At 54.6% G+C, this 20,906-nt stretch overlaps 6 protein-coding genes across 6 annotated transcripts; 1 reads left to right on the top strand and 5 right to left on the bottom strand.

Moving 5' to 3' along the window:
- Positions 1-989: 989 nt before the first annotated feature.
- Positions 990-3,290, top strand: SPSK_01504 (triacylglycerol lipase; the record flags this gene model as incomplete). Its single annotated transcript, XM_016728415.1, has 2 exons — positions 990-1,997; positions 2,076-3,290. The coding sequence occupies 2 exons, from the start codon at positions 990-992 to the stop codon at positions 3,288-3,290; spliced, it is 2,223 nt and encodes a 740-aa protein (XP_016589641.1).
- Positions 3,291-3,908: 618 nt separating this feature from the next.
- SPSK_01769 (uncharacterized protein) lies at positions 3,909-5,180 on the bottom strand (the record flags this gene model as incomplete). Its single annotated transcript, XM_016728673.1, has 1 exon — positions 3,909-5,180. The coding sequence occupies one exon, from the start codon at positions 5,178-5,180 to the stop codon at positions 3,909-3,911; it is 1,272 nt and encodes a 423-aa protein (XP_016589640.1).
- Positions 5,181-7,703: 2,523 nt separating this feature from the next.
- On the bottom strand, positions 7,704-7,955 carry SPSK_02096 (uncharacterized protein; the record flags this gene model as incomplete). Its single annotated transcript, XM_016728989.1, has 1 exon — positions 7,704-7,955. One exon carries the CDS (start codon positions 7,953-7,955, stop codon positions 7,704-7,706), a length of 252 nt encoding a protein of 83 aa, XP_016589639.1.
- A 2,975-nt stretch (positions 7,956-10,930) lies between these two features.
- On the bottom strand, positions 10,931-13,636 carry SPSK_01451 (uncharacterized protein; the record flags this gene model as incomplete). The annotated part of the gene is made up of 3 exons (XM_016728364.1): positions 10,931-11,174; positions 11,249-13,324; positions 13,407-13,636. The coding sequence occupies 3 exons, from the start codon at positions 13,634-13,636 to the stop codon at positions 10,931-10,933; spliced, it is 2,550 nt and encodes an 849-aa protein (XP_016589638.1).
- Positions 13,637-17,523: 3,887 nt separating this feature from the next.
- Positions 17,524-19,738, bottom strand: SPSK_01516 (ATP-dependent RNA helicase DDX35; the record flags this gene model as incomplete). The annotated part of the gene is made up of 2 exons (XM_016728427.1): positions 17,524-19,449; positions 19,517-19,738. The coding sequence occupies 2 exons, from the start codon at positions 19,736-19,738 to the stop codon at positions 17,524-17,526; spliced, it is 2,148 nt and encodes a 715-aa protein (XP_016589637.1).
- Positions 19,739-20,253: 515 nt separating this feature from the next.
- SPSK_01966 (uncharacterized protein) lies at positions 20,254-20,894 on the bottom strand (the record flags this gene model as incomplete). The annotated part of the gene is made up of 2 exons (XM_016728864.1): positions 20,254-20,554; positions 20,608-20,894. The coding sequence occupies 2 exons, from the start codon at positions 20,892-20,894 to the stop codon at positions 20,254-20,256; spliced, it is 588 nt and encodes a 195-aa protein (XP_016589636.1).
- Between the last annotated feature and the right edge of the window lie 12 nt (positions 20,895-20,906).

Raw genomic sequence — 20,906 nt, 5'->3', positions numbered from 1 at the left:
TGGTGGTAGAGACCACGAAGGGCCACTATGATTAACGACAAACATTCGTTCATTTTCTTTTTCCTACTCTCTCTGTTTCTCCACGCTCCTTTGTTTCTGATTTCAAGCACCGGTGTTTGTGCGAGTCATTGAGGCTTTCTTTTCTTGTATCTCCGTCGTTTCCACCGGCATATCCATTTGGGATCGATGTCATCCATTACTGCTAGCCACGCAAACGCGAGCGTGCACGTTTCCTTTGTTGTGTCTGTCTTTTGTGAGGGCGTTTTGGACAGGCTGTAGGGCACAGTGGATCGAGGTCAAAGTGAACGGTCGAAGATCTAACTGTGGGACGAAACCAAGCGCTTTTATTCTTGGTAGTGTTTTGAGTCTTGTTTACTTTTGAGTATGTTTGGTCTCATTGGAACAGTATTATGCAATCAACGAATTACTCTTACCGTATCAAAGGCGACTTGAGACTTGGCAGAAAATGAGTGACCCTATAGAAAAGTCGTTTTCTATCGCTCAGAGAGCGCGTTCAACGTCATCTTCGGTATAATCACGTCGTTTCTTATAAAAATACATTGTAAAAAAATTGATGTCAAATTACCCATTATCACGGGCCTACAGCATTTAAAGTTGCTGCTTTTTCGTGTTTTGATGATGTTTCTCGCAGTCAGGTGGGCGAGAAAGGGACGGTGTTAGTGACCAATATTCCGAACAATGTTGCATCCTGGAGAACGGAGCACAACGACCTCGTATTGGGTTACAGTCCAACAAAGCACTTACCCTGAGCGGTCCGGCTTATTAGTGCCGATATTTCACCATTGGAGCGGGCTAAACATGCGCCCACACAAATGGGCCTGCATTTTGGCGTCAATACAACCTAAGCTTTGCTTTTTTGGCACAACGGAGATGCGGAGAAGCCACCACAGCAAGCTGAGCACCATCCCGCAACCGGCGCGGCTGCATAGTGCCAGACCATAAGCAATAAGCAAGCAACAACCGACACGATGGGCTCGCCTTCCATCCACCTCGAGCACGCTTCCTGGCTCTCTTGGGCTTTCCTCTCGGTGGCTTTCACAGGTGCAATCGCGGCCCGATGCCTCCAGCACCATCGGCAAACACGGATTCGACAAAGCAGCGGCGCCATGGCACCTCACACCACCCGCGGCAAACCAGCAGCGGCTGACCCGGCCGGTCGCGCACCGCCCTGCGTGCGCCTGCCCCAGGGCACCTACGAAGGGCGCGTGGTGGCCGCTGGCCAGAACGTTGTTGAGGCGGCCGGCCTCGGCTTGGGCGTCAGCGCGGGCGGGTCCAGCTCGCCGACGCCAGCCGCCTCAGCCTCGTCCTCGTCCTCTGGGGAGCCTCTCCCGATCCCGCAGCAGGCGGCCCTGCCAAAAGCACTCGACGTCTTCCTCGGCATCCCGTATGCAAAGTCGACGGCGGGCGGCAACCGCTTCCGGGCGCCCGAGCCCGTGGTCGTGGACGCGCGGGGCACGGGCGACCGGCACAGCCGCGTGATTCCGGCCACGCAATTGGGCCAGCGGTGCCCCGGCGTGGCGCCCAACCCGTTTGTCCCCGAGGGCGAGGACTGCCTCAACGCGAATGTGTACCGGCCATCGTGGTCGGGACAGACGGCGGGACAGACGGCGGGCCAGGAGACGCGCCTTCCTGCAGGGCCCTTGCCCGTCGTCGTCTACGTGCACGGCGGTGCCTTTAACAATGGCATGGGCGTCGAGCGCGACATGGCGAGCTTCGTGGCGTATGCAGAGCGCGACGTCGTGGGCGTCAGCTTCAACTACCGCGTCGGTGCCCTGGGCTTCCTTGGCTGGCAGACGGCTGCCGAGGACGGCGAGGACGGCAAGGACGGCAACAGCGCCGACGATAGTAGTGCACCATTGAACCTGGGCCTCCAGGATCAGCAGCTGCTCTTTTCGTGGGTGCAGAAGAACATCCGCTGCTTTGGCGGCGACCCCAACAACGTCACCATCATGGGGCTGAGCGCCGGTGCGCATTCGGTGAGTCATTCGACGTCCCTTGCACTTGAATGTTCCATGTTTGCTGACCCGACCACGTCGTCTCCGTTTCTTTTATAGATTGGGCATCACATCCTTCACTACCCCCCTGGCAAGGCGCCTTTGCACAAGGCCATCCTCGAGTCTGGTGCGCCCACGGCCCGCTCCCTGTGGAGGCCGGATCACCCGCGGCCTCGGTCGCAGCTGCGTGCGTTCCTCGTGGCCGCCGGCGCGTTTGCGCAAGACCAGCGCAGCCTGCGGACGGCCGGCGGCGCACAGGAGCATCGCGACATCCTCGCGTACCTGCGCGGCCTGCCGCTGTCGGCCATCGTCGCCGCCAGCCGCACGGTCTGGAACGACTACGCCGCCAGCGTCTGCTGGCCGTTCCAGCCCGTCGTGGACGGCCATGTGATTCGCCAGACGCCTCTGCGCGCCTGGCAAGCCGGCGCTGCACCCCGCATCCCCATCCTGACCGGCTTCAACACCAACGAGGGGACCCTGTTTGTGCCGGGTGACGTCGGCCGCGCCGACACCGATGCCGACTTCCGCACGTTCTTTGCCGACCTCGTCCCCGGCCTGACGAGCGACGACCTCGACGAGCTGGCGCGCGTGTACCCGGACCCCGTCACACACCCCGAGACCTCGCCGTACGTCATGCCGACACCCTACCCACCGGGTGTCACCGGCCGCCAGTGGGCCCGCCTCGAAGCTGCGTACGCCCACTATGCCTACATCTGCCCCGTCATGCAGACGGCGCACTACCTGTCGACGAACCCCGCCAACAGCAACAGCAGCAACGTGTACCTGTACGAGTATGCGGCGCGTGCCTTGCACTGGAACACGGCCAACCACGGCGACAACCAGTCGTGCGTGGCGCACAGCATGGCCGTGCTGCGGGGCCACCCGGGCCTGCTGGCCGTGGCCGATGCCATGCACGGCGCGTGGGTGCGGTTTGCGGCCAGCCCCGTCGGCAACCCCAATGGGGACGGCGAAAAGGGCGAAGAGGGCGCCGCGGCTGTGCCCTGGGCACCCTTCGTGTCCCCTTTGTCACGGGCAAGCGGTGACGGTAAAGGTTTGCTCATGGTGTTTGGGCAGGGCAACGACGAGCGGGTGCCGCCGGAACAACGCACGGGTGGGCCCGAGGCGAAGCCGGGCACGGCAGCGGCCCTCCGGAGCCTCTCCGACTATGAACTGGCACAGTGCCGCTTCTGGTGGGACCGGACGGCGCTGAGCGAAGGCGACGGCCAGCGGGACCTTTTGGATACCAAACGCGGCGCGGTTCAAAGCCGCCTGTAGACGGTCTATTACTTTCGACACATATCCAAAGTACATAATGATAGCACGTATTCACAGACGTTTTTGAAAGTATGCTGTATACCAATTAGAAAAGTGTGATGATATGCTCTCACACGTAACCAAAAAGGAAAACAAAACGAAGAGCATGTTGTCTTCCTCAGCTATCCCTCAAGTGAACAAAAGCAGTCAAACGACGCTGTATATACCAAAAACTAAATTAAATAAATAGGTGAACTGTAGGAAAAGACATATGTGCAAAGAAACAAACAAAAAAGAGCAAAGCCCCCGGAATGTGTTGTGCTGCACACATCCAAAGTTCAATGCGACGCTTTTGCCATTTCGTGGGGAAGAGAATATATATGGATATTGAAGGAAAAGAAAAAAGAGACAAGTGATGAAAGGGAAAGAAACGATATTAGCGATGAAGAGATAGATATGCGGTCGGATGGTATGTGTACTATAAAGTAGACAGGGTGAAAGGGGAAAAAAAAAGAGTGACAGACGACGGTAAAAGGGGCAGAGACACAAAAGACCGTTAAAACGCTAAAGAGAGGAAGAAATACAATGCAAACAGAGGACGTCGTTGAGGAAGTAATGAAATCAGCTCAAATAAAACCACTAAAAGTTCTGTGAGACGTTGGCACTCTGCTGAGGGTAGTGCGCTGGGCTCTCGATGCGCGTGTTGCGCCGCGCCGGGTTGTCGCGAATAACAGGCGCGCCGGCCAGCTCAGTGGGCCGAGGCGGGCTGCCGTAGGGGTTCTCGGCGTACGGGTTGTTGCCGCCGTACTGGTTGTAGTAGGTCGCGTCCGCAGCATTGGCATAGCCGCCCACGCCACCATCGCCCGAACCGTCCGAGTGCGCAGCGGCACTGTAGGAAGACGAGGCGTTCGAAGGGCCTCGGCGGACATCCGCGGCGCGGTTGTTGCCGGCGGACGGGCCCATAGCACCCAGAATCTCGCCCTCGGGGGACTGCGTGCCGTCCGTATACGCAACATCACCCGAACGGCCGTCCGACGGCCCGCCGCGCGTAGGCGAGGTAGCATCCGAGAAGGCGGGACCGCCGGCAGCGCCACCCGACATAGTCGTCGAAGCTTTCCGGCCCGTCGAGCCGGCAAGAGTCGTCGTACCCCAGCCGCGGTAGCCGGAGGAGTTGGCATCTTCCTTCATCATCTCATAGCCGTTGGCGCCGGAAGCGCCACCCGCGGCAAGGGCAGCCAGGTCGCGGTCGCCATTGGGGTTGAACGTGTAGTCCTCGACCTCCTTGCGACGCTCCTCTTCAGCATCCTTGCGCTGCTTGCGTTTCCGCCAGAAGTAGATGCCGGCAAGGAGCAACAGAGCGACAGCAGCAATGGGGACAACAACGGCGATGGCAATCTTGCCGCCGCTGGAAAGACCACTGCCCGAGCTGCCTGTCGGGCCAACAGCCGCACCGCCAGACGTTGTGCTGGCAGAGCTTGTCGTGTGCGACGGGGTGGTATGCGTCGGCGCTTGCGTGACCTGTGTGACTGTGAAAGTGCTGGTACTGGTACCCTGGTCCGAAGGCGTCACAAATGTCGTGCTGTCCGGTGGTGTCGAGGAGGTTGTCGGCGGCGGGGGAGGAGTTGAGGAGGTAGTAGGCGGTTCTGACGATGTGGTAGGTGGTGCACGTGTTGAAGAAGACGACGACGTTGGCGGGGTCGAAGTCGGCGTTGGGGTGGTGGGAGTGGTCGGCGTCGTGGGGTTTGAAGGCTCAGATGTTGTAGAATGCGTGGTAGGTTCGCTGGCCGTCGTCGGCGTAGAAGCTGAAGGAGTGTTAGAAGGTGTAGTTGCATCACCGCCACCATGAGAGCTCAACGGCGCCGAGGGCGTGGTAACCGCCCCCGGATCACTCGTACTGTTGTTGGTAGACATGGTGATGCTACTCAATCTCAACGTTAACCGAGCCCTATACGCGAGTGACTTGTTAGCAGGTATGATTCCCAACGACGTGATAGCAGCAGAGCGTTGAGATAAATGGTACGGAGGAAGCGATGGAGGGTTGCAATGCGAAAGGGTAGGTCAACATCAGTGTACGAGGAACCAATAAAGAACCGAGCATACAGGGCCGCTTTGTGGTCGTATGTGACAGAACAAGTCAGTGCAGAGATGGGAAGATGAACGGAAACGCGCGACGTTGCGAGCACGGTGGATGATGGCACAGCAGCCTGTGGTGGTACGCGCTGCCCGTTTGGTCACTGGCCGCCATGTTCCGTGCATCTTCGCGACCACAGCAGTGCGCAGCGCCGGGACGACGACCAGAACGGTCAAGGTAGAAAGGAAAGCCGAGGCTGAGAGATGATAAACTTACTCTGCAAACTAGATTGTTTGTGTAGAAACGACGGTCGATAACAATCAAGTAATGGCAAGAGGACCACGCGCAATCGAGGAGCTCTTGTCGAAATGGCAACGAAATCCCGAGAAAAGGGTTCGCTGTTTCGGTACGAGTCCGATCGAGCTTTGGACGAGAGGGAGCAAGGAGAGACGAAAACAAGCAGGCCTGCCCTCGGCTGCTGTTTGGCGTTTGACAGCGTCGGAGACAAAGCGACGCGGAGCTCGAGGGAGTGGCGGCGTGCGACTCGTTTTCTCTTGCGAACACAAAACAGGGGTTGGCAGCGATTTGTGTGGCGGACGACCCAAACGTGTGGCCAGGAGAGCCAGCTGCAACGGGACTCGCAGGGGCCAAAAGATAAAAATAGGGCAATTGGCCGAATGAAGGAAATATTCAACTCGAAAAAGTCGAGCAAGTCCAAAAAAAGGTCCCGAAATGTATATCCAAAGACAAGAAACCAAAAACACAACTCACTCTCCAAATCGTCTCTGGAGAGGGGGACGGAGAGAGCAAAAGTCAGGCCGCTTGTGGAGTAAACGGGCGGGCGCGACCAAAGTTAAATGAGACAAGAAAACCCGTCGACCGTCGTCGGGTTATTGATTGTCTCTTCCAACTGCAACGTCGTCTGCGGTTGCGAGTGGTGCGTGTGAAGTTGTGGCGCGCTTCCAGAGCCGGGGTTTAGGAGCACCAGATGGACAATAGGCTCAAGTCAAAAGAGGCTGGAGAGTCGGGGATCGTGTCCAGTTTGTTGGTCGAGCTGCTATATTGCGGATGAATTGCCCAACAATGGCAGGATGAGGTGGAACGAGGCAAAAAAGAGACGCCCGGTAAGAGGTGTTCGTGACGCAATAGAACGAGGCGAGACCAAGAAAGCCAAGAAAGCAATAATAGTTGGGCCAAGTTGGCTGACCAAAATTCTGGTTTGAAGACGACGTAAACTTGACCGATTCAACAGGTCGCGCAGCACAGCAGAAAAGACGAGATCGTTCTGCAAGATGGGCAGCTCTTTTTTGAGCTCAAAGACGGTGCACGACCTCCTCGTGTTTCCGTTTGTGATCCGCGCTTTGTGTCGCAGCAAGGACGTGGCGAAGAAGGAAAATACACTCGTTCGAAGAGCGAATTGGGTGCTGTCGTCGTTTTGTTGAACCGCCTGTCGCAGCAACAGAGAAACGACTATACGTGTCGTTCCGTTTGTTGTGGGTTGCAACGGGTGTCGGAATGGGCGTCGGCCCTGGCTGCGTCAGCAGCGTCGTAGAGGAACAAGAACAACAAATTGGAGACCGGTTGTCGATCTCGGTTTCCAGCTGTTGGGCACGGGAGAGGGAGAGCGACCGAAAGGTGGATGGGCGTCTCGTCTGGAGGGTGTGTTTCCGCAGGAATGGGACGAGAGTGGGAGGAATCGGTTGTGGAAGGGAGATCCTGGGTCAGGCGGAAAGGGAAATAATAAAAAACAATAGGCGTTGTCGCACGGGAGTATTCCCACAACCAAGGAACTCGGCGTAACCTGAGGGAGTGGAACAAATAAAGTGATAACAATGGCCGAAGTAGTATCGTCAACAAAAATGAGTGTGAAGAGGATGAAGCCAAAATGGAAGCCTCAATTTCGCGCGGTGAGAGGTGAGACTGTCAACGTCGGCAAGAAGGGGAATCAGGGCCGGGCACACGAGGGTGGGTGAAAGATCTTTTCGTGGGAAGGAGCGAACATCGCACTCGCTGCAAACCTCGACGGGCAGGCGCGTGCTAGCAAATTACTCCGTACAAATGTCCAATAGCTCCTTTTTTCGCTGGCTCCAGTGCGCAATACGAGAAAAGGAAACGTGAGGAGGGAGCGGCCCCAGGCAAAGATCGGGCTGAGAGCTAAGCCGCGCGAATAGGAGCGAATGGCGCGACGCGGTGGCGGGCCCCAGCACAAGATACAGTCCGCCCGGTTTTTGGCGCTGGATGTGGCATTTTTCTCGTTTGATGTGGGTTCCCACAATTGGGTTGGGGCATTGTTTGGCACTACTGCGCAATAGACGATGTACCCTTGCAGATAAATGCAGCGCATCAATACATGCAATTTTATCTTACGTCGTCTTTACTTCGGGACTACTTTGCTCGTTTTCATCCGTTCCTTCCCTTCCAATTGTAACATACTTTGCTCGTGAGCGTTCTTTCCGTGCGAGGGTGTATCTTCTAGCCTGTCCTTTGGCTGTTACGGAGCCCCGGCGCACCTTCCTCATTTCGCACATACGACAGCGATGGACGCCTGTGCCTCCTTCCTGGAACGAAACCGTTGCGATGCCCTCGGGCCCTTCTTCTACCTTCCTCAAGCGCATCTTCTACGTCTCAGTGACAGTCGTGCTCGATGATTGACCTCCGTAATAACCAATGCTGTATTTGTGCGCCAAGATTGCCTTACGGAGTACGACGTACAGATGCCACCTGCAGCACGTCGCGACTCAACTGGGTGGACCGCTGTGTCGTACTTGTTTCCAGACCCGTCCGAAGAAGCCAGGGTCTGTCAGCCCCAAAATAGAAGTCCCATCTTTGATCTGGTCGCGATTTTCCCTTTTCTTTCTCTCTTTGTCCATCTTTGTTGATCTCGGGTCGCAGCGAAGGATTTTCGCAGGGACGCGTTTGTACTAAGTTGCCATCTCCAGATCTGGGAAGGAGAAACAGGGGCAGTCGGACATGCAGAGCAGAGCCCAGGACGTCAGTGCAGAACCCAGCGGGACAGCAGAAAGGAGAAGGGGATGCAAAGGAAAACAAACAAAAAGGTGCATTGCAGTGGAGCATGGCCTACAAGTGAGTGAATAGGTGAAGCGATATGTGAGACATGTTTAATGGGAGACAGAGAAAGAAGGGGAAGTGATTGGCAAAATTTGGAAGACCATAAAAAATGAAATGAAAATAAACAATCAGATCAACAATCAAACATAGGACTATGCCGATTCCGTTACAACAGCGGGCACGGGGCCTTGACAGGGCAAAACGAAATCGAATCTCGTGATGCACGGGCAATCGAGTTACGATGAACACATAATCATCAAGACCATTAGGAATCGGAATACGAGACCGACGACAAGAAGGCTCACCATCGTGTCAGATTGAAGTAGTCAAAGTAGAACAGCACCAAATACAGACGCCATATGTGGTGGTGAGATACTTGTCAGTACCGAACCAAAAAAAAAAAACAAGGATCCAAGTTAGCTGGTCGAGTTTGGTCAACCTTGGGGGGCGATATCCAGTCCAATCGGGGCTTCAGGGCTGGGTTAGGGCTCCGCGCCTCCTTTAGCGCAGCCCAGTTTGCTTCAACACGACCTTCTGGCTGTCTATGTATTTCCCTAGTTTCCTTCGCCCAGGAGGCCGTCGAGAGGGCCATGTTGGCATATGCGTGTCTTTGTACGTTGCGTGGATTGTAGAAAATTCACGGAATGCAACATGGTTTGCAGATGCTATTTCTACGGAAACGGCTACGGCAGGAGCCACAGGTCGAACCTCACAGAACGGAACGGCCAAGCCGCTTATTCCACTCCAGTTAATGGTAGACAGTAGTTGTGGCACGTCAGATCATAAGGACATCCCCGAGGAGGCAACAGTCACTTAGTTGTCCCTTCTTTTTTTCTCAGAATCGAAAAACCCTCACCTACCACGATCAGATGGCGGGCAACTGGTTGGTAATGGTAGTCAAGAGCAAGCTTCGGTAAATCAAGATCAAGAGAACCAAAAAGCCCCAAACGCAGCGTCGAACCGGCTCACAGGGCACACAGGGAACGGGCGTCCTCCGGACACCCCGGACGCTCCGACGGGTCCCGCTTTACGTGGGTAAGATGCAAAGAACGATGCATGCTTACTTGCAAGCTCTCACGATTCAAGTCCCGGTGGCGATCTCGAGATGACGAAGCGTTTCGATTCGCATGGGATATGGAGAGAAACTAGATTGCAAAGAGAAGGCCCTCGCAAGGGCAACGGTCAGTAACCTCACATTCAGTGGACTGCGGCAGAATGCTGACAGATTGCACAAGCGGTTGCCGCAGTCAACTTGGCGCGTCTTGTTCATAGGTGGGTTGGTAGACAGGGGGCCATGCTTTTGGACAAATGAAATCCATGCAGTGACAACAATTTCAGAGCCAGCTGGAGACGAAAAGACATCACATCCGGTGCGTCCAAACAAGATCTACAGCGGCTGTGTCTTGTTTGCAAGGTTTGGCACGGCTACATGTCCGTACGCTTCTACTCCATCCAGTTTACTGTTTTTGTCTCTGAGTTCTCAACGTCGTCAGTGGCTATGCAGTTATCAAAAGGACTCATCGTCCGTATGCAGAGGCAGTTTTCGTCCCACCAAGAAGCCGTCCTGAACTAAGAATGCTGGTCGGGAGATTCCATCACGGTGGAGAACAGCATTTACGAGGCAGGCCGTGGGATTTATGGCACCATTACGGCACTGCTGCGTAGGCGTCTGTCTCTCTTGCCATTGGGGAGACATCCGGCAAGTTGAATGATGAGCCTGCGTCTCTTGGAACGCACAGTTTACTAGACTTTACACCGAGAGAGGGCATTATGTACACACGATATAAACTTTGTGGGATAAACAATTGGCACAACATGGTTTGTTCATTGAGGCTAGATTATAGATTAAAAGACACCAGTTAAAATAAGGAACAAAACTAATAAAAGATCCTAGCTTTCCCGTCTATATGCAACATCCGTCATGCATGGGTAGGAAAGGAAGGGGAGCTCCGTCTGGCTGGTTAAACTATAAAACCAAGTACTGTGGACGGGCTACTGTAGTTCAACCAGTAGACATGAGCTCAACCCGCCTTCCACTACCGTTATATTGAAGAAGAAAGAATGCAAAAGGTTGTCATCTTTGTATTTTCAGATGTATAAACAAAGATGGGCACGCTATGCAACGCAGGAAAAGTGTTGCAAAATGGAGAAAAGAAATGTGGTAGAGAAACAAAGGTCTGAGACAAACCATAGATTTCGCCTTCCCTTCATCCTCGTGAGAGAAAGAAAAAAATAAATAAATAAAACAAACAAGATGCAAGTGCTGTATCAAGTTCATGCCTTCTTTTCAATGAGAAGGATTAAAATTAGAGAGTCCTCCCAACGCCAGAACGGATGCAAAGAAAATGACAAGATAGTAGCCAGTTGACATTACTGTCGCGCAATATGGCATTGCGAGACATCCTGGCGGAGGCCGTAAATCGAAACCATCCAAAGATGCTCTTGTTCAGATGTCAGCGTCGGTCGAGGGTAGCCAGGTCGAGATGTGTAGTGTGTGGGCTTCGAGCGGGCAGAGTGTGCTCTATGGACGGAAACCCCAAGTGGGCTTAAGCTGGTCGGCCAGTGCAGCCTGTGTAAACACGTTGTCACCTGGCAGGCGGCTCACGCGGCCGGCACCACTGCGGATAGCAGCCTGGTTCATGGCGGAGATACCACTTCGGTTACTGCGGATACTACCCGCATCACTCATCGTATCGTTGTCCTTGAACTTGCGGGGCGGCGCAAAGTCGAGGCCCGTAAATGTGCTAGATTTACGGAGCAAGTGACTGAAAAGCACAAGATGTTAGTTATTACGTAGAGCTTGACAAGAGCATATAGATAACAATGGAACTGTACTTACGGGCTGGGCAGGGCCGCCATCTCGTCGAACGAAGACACCAATGGTGAAGCAGAGGGCACGTTCATCTGGTAAGGTTTGCGCTCGCCGAGAGGACTCTGGGACCGCCCACTGGTATGGTCCTTGAAGGTAGGCGGGGGCGCAAAGTCAATAGCACCCATAAGCGCGAAGGAGTCATCCTTGAGCTTGCTCGGGGTGGGCAGCGTGATGAGGTCTTCTGGGGGTGGCATCGGCTTGCGCGGGCCACCGCCGAAGCGGCCGGACAGGTTGGACGCAGAGCGACCACCGGGCATCTGGCGGCTCGAAAGAGACGAGCCAGGGCGGGGACCCCATTGGCTGGACATGGACGATCCAGGGCGCGACATACCCATACCCATACCAGGACCGCCAGGGCCCATGCCACCACCCATGGAGCCATGGAACGGGCGAGGACCGCCACGGGGCCGGCCACCAGGGAAGCGCGATCCTGACGGAGGCGGCGTCATAGCCCGTCTCGAAACAGGCTGCGCGTACGGCATAACAAAGGAGTTTGACTGCGGATCGAAATACGCGCCGTCGCCCATAGTGTTGTACGACTGGTCGTAGTCCTCGTAGTACTGGGCACCGCCAGCAGGGTTGTCGTAGTGTGAACCACCACCGGCAGCATCACGCCATTCGGCCGGGACACCTTGTGGCGGGTAGTGCTGGTTGTACTCGGCCATGTCGGGCTTCGACTCGTCAAAGTACTCCTTGTAAAAGGAACGAATACGGTTGGCCCGTGTCTCAGGGTCTTCGGACTCAATCAGCTCATCGGGAGGCAGGGGACGGAAGCCAACTGACAAGCGTCGGGTGTCCATCTGCGGCAGACCAAGAGCCGATTGGCGGACGGTGCCGTCTTGCGGGTACTCGGACGACTGCCGTTTGTGCAATGAGCGGCCGCGACCATCATCCTCTTGCCCAGGCTCTTCGGGGAAGAGCTCGCCATATTGGTGTGGTTCAATAATAGGCGGTTGCGAATGCTCAGCATCGGGGGTCACAATATGCGGCAGTGTGGGTTCGCTACCAGTTGTCGTGGCCTGTCCGGGCAGGAAGGTCTCGTCGTCAAATGGCCCACCAAGTGCCAGCTTCGGCAAAGATGAAGAGAGCGGCTGGCCGTGCGAGTCTCTGTCGCTGTGCGCGTCCAGTTTCAGGTCAAAGTCGGCATACGTTGATGAGTCGTGGCGAAGACCGCGGTTCGGAGAATCATAGATGAAAGGCTCGTCCACAGTGCCCGTCGTAGAGCGGTGGTTGGCTGGTGGTGCTGCAGGATCCTGCGGCCGTGGAGACACCGGCAGGCCCTTACGGGAGATCTTGGTCACCGCCGGCTCAGGGGCCTGAAGCTCAGCAACAGGCGGCACGTTGCTGCCATCGGCCTCGACAGGACCTGTCTCGGCAGCCATCTCGGCAGCAGGAAACGCAGGCTCAAACACAAAGCCGGCCGCACCGCCGACAGGCGGCGGCGGGGACGGCATCTGCGATGACACCGACGAGAAGTCGCTGTTCTCGCCAAAAGGAGCAGGTTTGGGTGATCCGCCACCAGGGGATTGGGGCCCAGCAGACATGCGGTGGGGTCGTGGGGGAGCCATCCGGGAACCAGAGGCACTTCCGGACCGGGAATTGCCGTTTCTGTCATCCAAAGCACTTGTCGCACCGGTGCGAATGGAAGCACCATCACGGGTGTCCTTCTGGAATGAACGCAAAGAGGCAACGTCGCTGCCGGCGTAGTGGGTAACTGGACGGTAAGGGTCTTCATTCTGGTGCAGCGTACGGGCAAGCGAGTGCAGCGACTCACGCGATTGCTGCAACTCGGGGGGCAGAAGGTAAGGGCTTGACAGGTTCATGTCCATGGAAAGCTGACGCGACTTGGGGTGGAACATGTCCTTTTCGCCGCCAAAGAAAGAGCTCTTCCGCTTCGACTTGGCTGTTGTTTGCTTTGTCGCGTCCATGGCCAAACCAAAATCCAGTGACTTATGGGGGTCCAGGTTGTCCTCCTTGCGCAAACGCTTCACATTTCTCCGATGAAGATAAAACAAAACGCAGGCAATGACCACGAGGGGAATCCTGTGTCTCGCGTGTTAGAAGAAACTGCCATCTTGCTGCAGAACAACGCATTGGAGCGTCCTGGACTTCGGAGAGCACTTACACAACACCAAGAACAATGGGAAGCGTCATGGAGTTGCCTCCTTCGGGTTTTTCGCAAAGGTTACCGCCATCCTTCACACATGTTGTCGACGCGCTGGCACGAGCGATGATTTTGCTGGGGATGCCAAGTCCGATGACTCGTGTTGCACGCTCTGCGACGCTTTTCAGACCCATGGGGACCCGGGGCCCGAGGCGGTAGCCTTGCACGAGAGCGCCCTGAGCGGCCGCCATCTCTCGAATGCTTGGAGACGTCGGAGGGTGTATCGGGGCTGCGTATGTTTGGTGGATATGTCAGGAATGGCGCGATGCTGTTTGGGACGTTTCGATGTCGTTCAAGGTGATATCGTCAGGGTCGATATAAGAAAGGACAATGCAGGGCCCAGACGCCGAGTCACTTGCTGCAGGCACGAGACAGAAGCCGTCGTCGCGAAATGTGGAAAGGGAGTCGTTGTGTCGTGAACCAGATTGGGAAAAGGCGAGAATCAAGGCAAGGGATGGCGCGTTGAAATGGCGTGTAAGAAAGAGTCCAGCCTCTTCCAGTCGATTCAGGATGTAGTACAACAGAAACCAGGCGTGTCGTAGAATTAAACGGGGGGGACGCTTTTGCAAACCTCGAGGCTTCGATTTCTTGTTCGTGTCCGGGCGACTTGGAAAACAAAATGAAAATGAATGGAACAAGCCTGCTGGCAGGCTTTTGGGTAGAGAGCGTGGGAGAGAAAATGAATGAAAAATCAAAGAAAAAAAAGAATGGACAACCACCGTTTGTAGAAGAACAAACGAGTATGCTGGTCTATGGTAAGGAGCGTGAGGCAAGTCGAGAACAAAGAACACAAAACGAACGGGGAGGTGACGAAAGGAGAGGCTGAGGACGGGAAAAGAGTGAATCAGTCATGCCTGCATCGTGAAAAGAGATCAGAAGAAGAAAGGGGAGGAAAAAGGGAACACGAGCGAAAAGGAAGAGAGCTCAGAGCGGAGACCAGGCGCAGCCAGAACATAGAAAGAGCGACCAAAGGGGCAGAGAAGATACCAGGCAAGCGCGAGCGAGCGCCATAGCACACTCTCCGTTCAGCATCAGTAGCCAGGCACAGGCCCTCCGTAGCAGGCTCTCCTTGGGCTGGCCATTCCTTCGTCCAGACCCTCTCGCTCTTTCCCAAATCGGATTAGAACCAGTTCGCCAGGAACGACCAGAGGGACGTGAAGTGGGTCCAGTTGTTTTGCAAACACAGGGGCACTTCATATGTGGTGCCATCGAAGGAGAGAAGCCCAGAGAACAGGGCGGCCTACAGAATACAATGCACAAGCAAATTAGGATGTGGACCGCACGCGTGGACGCGATCCCACAACGAGGTCGTGAGAAAGTGAGTCCAGAGGGCGCGCTGTAGCCACCCATGCAGTTCTGCTTGCGAAGAGCCACGGAGAGCCTCAAAGGACCTTGGGCAAACGCATTTGAGCATCATTGTCTTCCCTTGTGTCATGCGTTCTTCGGCAGCGTATCTTTTTCCCCGCTACGAACGTACATGCCAGCAGAATGCATGCCAGCAAACCGTCAAAACCGAGGCAAAAGTACGGGGGATGCTGTACTGTGTTTACGACACGGAAATAGGCGAAGACAGCCGAGCCGGTCCTGTCAGATAGGGAAACTGCGAACGCGACACCGCCTGCCCTCAGGCTCCCCCACGAGAGCACATACAAGAAGGAAACTCGAAGAAAAACTTGGCTGTTGCCAAGCATTGTCCGGATAAGGCTTACCAGCAATAAGGAAAGAGCTAAGTGCAAACATGTTTTGAGACCTGGTGCAAGAATAGCAACATTGCAGCTCAGAGCGGGAAGGTGTGCGGGCGGGCAATCGCTGTTTCCCAAAAGCAGAAGCGACGGGCGCTGATTGGCTGTGTACCTGACTACCACCACAGGGATCCACATGATTTTCCCCAAGACGGATTGGCCGCCACAGCCAAAGGCCCCCGCTTCCCTTGGGCGGCGCTAATCTCCTGGCGGGACCCAGCCAAATCAACCGAAATGAGCAGAACGGGGCCAGGAGACACGCCCAAAAGGCCCAGTAAATCAGGAACGGGTGAAAAAGGCTCGTTGGCCCACTGTCAACCCATGCAGCCACGATTTGGGCTTCCCCATACCCTGTCTCGTTGGAACACCCCTTTTTGGTTTTTTCACTCGTCGGTCACGTCTGTCACGTCGTCGCCTTGGAACGGTCCAATAAGAAGGGCCTGTTCTCGTCGCGCGATCAAAGCATATCTACATGCGTGAGTCCAGTCCCTTTTCGTCGCCGGCTTACCACCGTCTGTGAAACGGACTTGTATCCCAAGAACCTTTGCCAACAAGCAAGATACAATGGAGTGCCAAAGAATCGACCTCTGCGTTCGATAGGTTATTTACAAAGTAATTCCTGTAGGGCAAGCAGACGCTGAACCAGATGAGGGCGAGAGCCATCGCAGAGTGGCCGATGCAGGTCTAGGCCCAGATCCCGGCGTTACTGGTAAGCGGTTCTTTCCCCTCTTTCTCCCTACATTGAAGGAGTGTGTCTTGAACGCGTGCAGCCTGAAAGTGCTGTTTATCTAAAATGGCCCTCGTGGCTCGAGACGGGCACACAGAAACGGGGAATACGGCGTACGTCGCTCTCACAGTTCTCCGTTGTGAAGACTGTCAGAAACTTCCTTTGGATTTAGCTCTCCCACTTTTCAAACAGCGGACATGCCCCCTGGTATTCTGGAGCACATATGGCTAATTTGCTTCAGCAGGTTTGACTTCTGTGTGGTCTGTTCCGGTGGGCCTAGCCAGCTGCGCCTCGTTCTCACCAGGGGTTGTGGCAGCTTCGAGAGTGTACAAAGTCATTGTCGTTTTCGTGCAGTCATGACGATTTATTAACTACTCCTTTATAATACACGGACCACGGAGGTCGAGTGTCGCGCAATGTGCCTGTCCTGTGTGAGGTATTTACAGGGCTCAAAAGGCACTCGGTGCTTCTTCCGGCCGATGGCAATTCACTTGGTAAGACGATGCCCTCCCCTGCTTTGCTTTAAAATTTCTCGTGGGCCAGAGTTTCCCAAGCACGTTTGTTCTCCTTTCATATCTGATACTCACAATAATGCGTCGTACAAGTACACTGAACATGCCAATTTACAACAGAAAGGCAGGCAAAAGAAATATGGTATGGAGTGCCCGAAGCCAAACTTGTGCGAGGCTCTGGTCGAATCCAGTTGCATAGAGCAAAGGGTTATGAGCACGAAACAATATGTCTTCCAAGCCAATAGCCCGCCCCTCTATTGCTTTGGGTTGAGTTGCACATATTCGTGGGCTAGTTTGGTTTTTCTGAGCCTGGTTTCTTTTCCGTACTTGTTACCGTGACCTTGGCAGAGGTTTGATTGAATTTGAAGGAAAAAAAATGAAAAAGAAAAGGAAAAAGAACCAGGAGGAAGGCAAGACAAAGGCAAAAGGTACGCATATCTGTACACCATTTGGGCTCATGAGCATTGCCTTTTAGCAAAAGAATAACACAAATGGCTTTCCCTCCCTTTTCTCCGTCCGATGTTCTGAAATCAAGCAAGATCGGAGGCGGGAGATAAGCCAAGGGACGGGAAGAAATAGCCATATCGTAGACGAAAGAGTGGACGGTTTGATTTGCAAAACAAGATGAGCATACAACAAAGTTTAAAGGGCGGAAACGGCCGATGAACCATGCAGTGACAAATGCACATCCTTTGGTTGAGACGGACCGAACACGCGTCCGGAGAAGAAAGAAGAAACAAAAAAGAGGCGAAGCCCTGTCGAGCAACAGGGACAAGGGACAAGTCACTAAACAATCTAAAAACGCCTTGATTCCGTGTAATTTACGGAAGCTCAACTCGGGCACCGAATTTTGACCGTTGAGATACCTCGTTCATGTTTTAATGGATACATTAAACATGGTTTGTGTACGACGTTACGCCTTTTCTTCATCTTGCATTACAACGTAATATTGTCGTACTCTGTACATCGCCGTGTACCCCGTGTTTCGTGCCCTGTCTCCCCTCTCTACTTTCTTATCGACCAGCTCGTTGTCAGCGACTTTTCAACAAAACACCGCATCTTACGCCATGTTTTGCCCTATGTTCGTCCAGCGTCCTTCATCTCTGGTCTGTTGTCTGGTAAAGGTCGGGGGCGTATTCGAGCAGCCAATTCTTTTCAATCTTGGTGATGTCTCTGATGTATGTCTTGTCCCCAGTCTCCATCACCTCGTGAAAGAGGACCCAGTCCGCTTTGCGATTGAAGAGAAGTGAACTCGGGTGTGCGTGCAGCACTGTGCCGCCGGCTACATTTCGGAATGTGCCGTCAGCCTGCATCCTGGCTGCATGTGCAAAGTAGCCCGTCGTAAGGCATCGCCGAATCTGCTCCGCCTTGTTGGCTGCACTTGGATGCGGCTGTTGCGACTGTGGTTGCCGGACGTCCGGGATCTCGAATCCAAATCGCTCCATAAACCGTCTCAGCTGTGCTCGCACACTGACGGCTCTCTTCAGCATCTGGAAATTCAGCCGGTTCTCCTTGCAAAACTTCGCCTCGCCGTTGCCCTTGGTCACAAACGCCTGGAATACATTGAGAAGCGTCACGTGGTCACCCTCATCGGCCGCAAACCGGCGCCGGACCAGCTCGACCAGCTGCCTCTCTTCCTTGCTCCGGCCGCCGTCCTGGCTGTCGATCCACACGCTGCTGTTGCCTTCGCGGCTTGTCATCGCAGCAATCGTCAGCATCTCGCCAAGACAACCAAACTGCGGCGCGGCCAGCAACGTTTTGGCCATCATCGGCTCCACGGCCAGCTCCGCCATGCGCAGGCCGAGAGGCTTGGTCAGCTTGGCATAGTCGTCCAGCGCGCCCAATGAGTACAACAACTCCAGTGCCTTGGTCATCAACTCGGTCGGCGGCGGCGTAAAGTAGGGAAACCGCAGGACATTGTCGATGCCCAGCGCCTTGAGCTGCAGCACAACCGGGGCCAAATTCGACCGCTGGATTTCAGGCACGTTGGCGTCCGGCAGGGCCAGATACGAGTCTTCTGTGTACAGGCGGAAGCATTTGCCGGGTTTTGTGCGGCCGCCACGTCCCGCACGTTGTGCCGCTGCGGCCTTTGAGACGGGTGTCGTCGTGAGCGTTTCGATGCCAGTGATGGGGTCGTAGGCGCGCTGCTTGACAAACCCGCTGTCCACCACATAGACAACACCGCTGATTGTCACCGACGCTTCGGCAATGTTTGTGGCAAAGATGACCTTGCGCGTGTCCTCGGGTGCTTCGTCAAACACGTACATTTGCTCATCCGCTGTCAGCCCCGCATACATGGGCAATGGTAGTAATGCACGTTTCGCCGACAGTGCGTCTTGTGTCAAGACTGCCTCTGCGACAGCTTGCACGGCCCGCTCAATCTCCTCACGGCCGGTCAGAAAGACGAGGATGTCGCCGTCAGGCTCTTCCTCGTGTATTTGTAGCACAACGCCAATAGCCTTCTCCACGTAGTCCTCGACTGGCTCAGCGACATACAGAATGTCGATGGGGTACGTGCGACCTTCGAGGCTAATAATGGCACCAGTTGTTTCATGGCGCTTGTTGTCGTCTTCGTTTTCGTCTTCCTCGTCCTCTTCACCTGCTCGGGTAGGCGCATCTATGGTGGTTACATTGCCGCTCTTTGGTTTGGCAGGCTTGTCGCTGCCGTCGGTCTCCTCGCCGGCGGAGAAATACGCGAGGAAATTCTCTGCTTGCAGTGTAGCGCTGCTGACGATGATGCGTAGCTCTGGGCGCCGCCGGCGAATCTTTCTTAGCAGCCCCAGCAAGATGTCCGTACTGATGGAGCGCTCGTGGGCCTCATCCACCATGATCACAGAGTATCTAGAGAGCAGAGGGTCCACAAGGGCTTCGCGAATCAACAGTCCATCGGTCATGAACTTGATGCGTGTCATGGAAGACGTGACATCCTCGAAGCGGATGGAGTAGCCCACCTCTTTGCCTATATCACAGCCATATTCCTCTGCAACCCGCACAGCAACGGTGGTTGCTGCTATCCGACGTGGCTATCCAGGGTCAGTATGAGCAATCTCAGCGAATCAAACCTGAGGCAGAAGAAGACTGTTAACCTACCTGGGTTATAGCGATAACTTTGCCATCTGCACACCACCCAGCCTGTTCCAAGAACTGCGGTATTTGCGTCGTCTTTCCAGAGCCTGTCTGGCCAACAACAATGACCACCGGATACGTCTCAACGAGATACAAAAGGCTTTCTCTGTGCTTCGCGATGGGGAGCAACGCAGCCGGTTTGTGGAGGGACGGGATAAAGGCCGCCGCCAAATTAAACTCGGCCATGGTTTCCTTTAAGTCCAGTGTGAGCTTTGATAGCCCGACCCCGCGATTTGACGTTTCGTCTCGGGGGCGCCCATGCAATTCTGAGTTGAGGTGGCAGCCTCTTCAAGGCATATTTGCTCCGAGCAAAAAGCGTTGCTGTAACAAGGGTTGAAAGGTGAACAAATAGGCTCGAGTTAACACAGGATCTCCCAGTTACTGTGTTCACACCACTGTACCGTCGGCCGCAGCGTGACGCATAATAAATGTCATTGGCGGCTGTACTCGTCGTTCTTGTTGATGTTGATACCCCGTGTTGTATTACTCACGTGAAAGCCACTGCAAACAATTAGCTGTGACAACTGCACGTCGTCACAAAAATGAGGCACGTGATCTAACCTCAATTTCTTAGCGCCCAAACCTCTGCCTAATTTAGCAGCCTATTGGCCACTTTCACTCCCACACATCACAATGTGAATATGTCACTAACCATTCGGGCAACTTTCTCTCGTCCTCATCGTCGGTTGCCCAACAGCTAATCACCGGTGGTCAGGGTCGAACTGAACGAACCAAATCTCTCGCACTCTTGATAGTTGCTGTTTTTTCGCATTTGTTTGCAAGTACGGTTTCGTCTCTGTTGTCGTTCGCTCTTGCCATTCTCGGCATTTTTGGCCGTCTTCATTTTGGTGAACGACTGCCGTTGGGCGTTCCTTCCCATATTCAGTTTCGACCGCTTCAGGGATCAAAAGCGTGATTCTTCCTGCCCGATCTGCCATCTTGCACCCCGGCTCTTCCACTCGGCCACGTCTCGCTCCTGCCTTTCGTTCCGTATGCCGTCTTCTATCTCTTTTCAATAGGGAAGGAACGACGCCCTAGCCTGTGCCCAGACAGACCGACCGTGGAGAAGGTGCATATCACGGGCATCCTTGCTGCCCCCTTGATGGCCAGTGCCACCGCCGCTTTTGGGCAGCCTCATTTTCCTGCACATATCTTGTGCAGAATCTTGTTTCGCTTTGCTTCTTCGACCGTCTTGTTCTCGCCATTCCACTACCTTACCCTTCAACCACACTGTGGTTGACGACTGGCGGTAGGCCGAATTTTTGTCACCCGCGTCGTCCGTGTCCTGTGTGCATACTTCCCCTGGAACTACCACCACCTTGTTTTGCGCGTTGCATCCCATTATCCTTACTCT

This window comes from Sporothrix schenckii, assembly GCF_000961545.1.
Source record: "Sporothrix schenckii 1099-18 chromosome Unknown Cont42, whole genome shotgun sequence".
In the NCBI taxonomy this organism is placed as follows: Eukaryota; Fungi; Ascomycota; class Sordariomycetes; order Ophiostomatales; family Ophiostomataceae; genus Sporothrix; species Sporothrix schenckii.
Note: the sequence above shows the minus strand (reverse complement) of the source record. Positions and strands in the feature narration are given on the sequence as shown.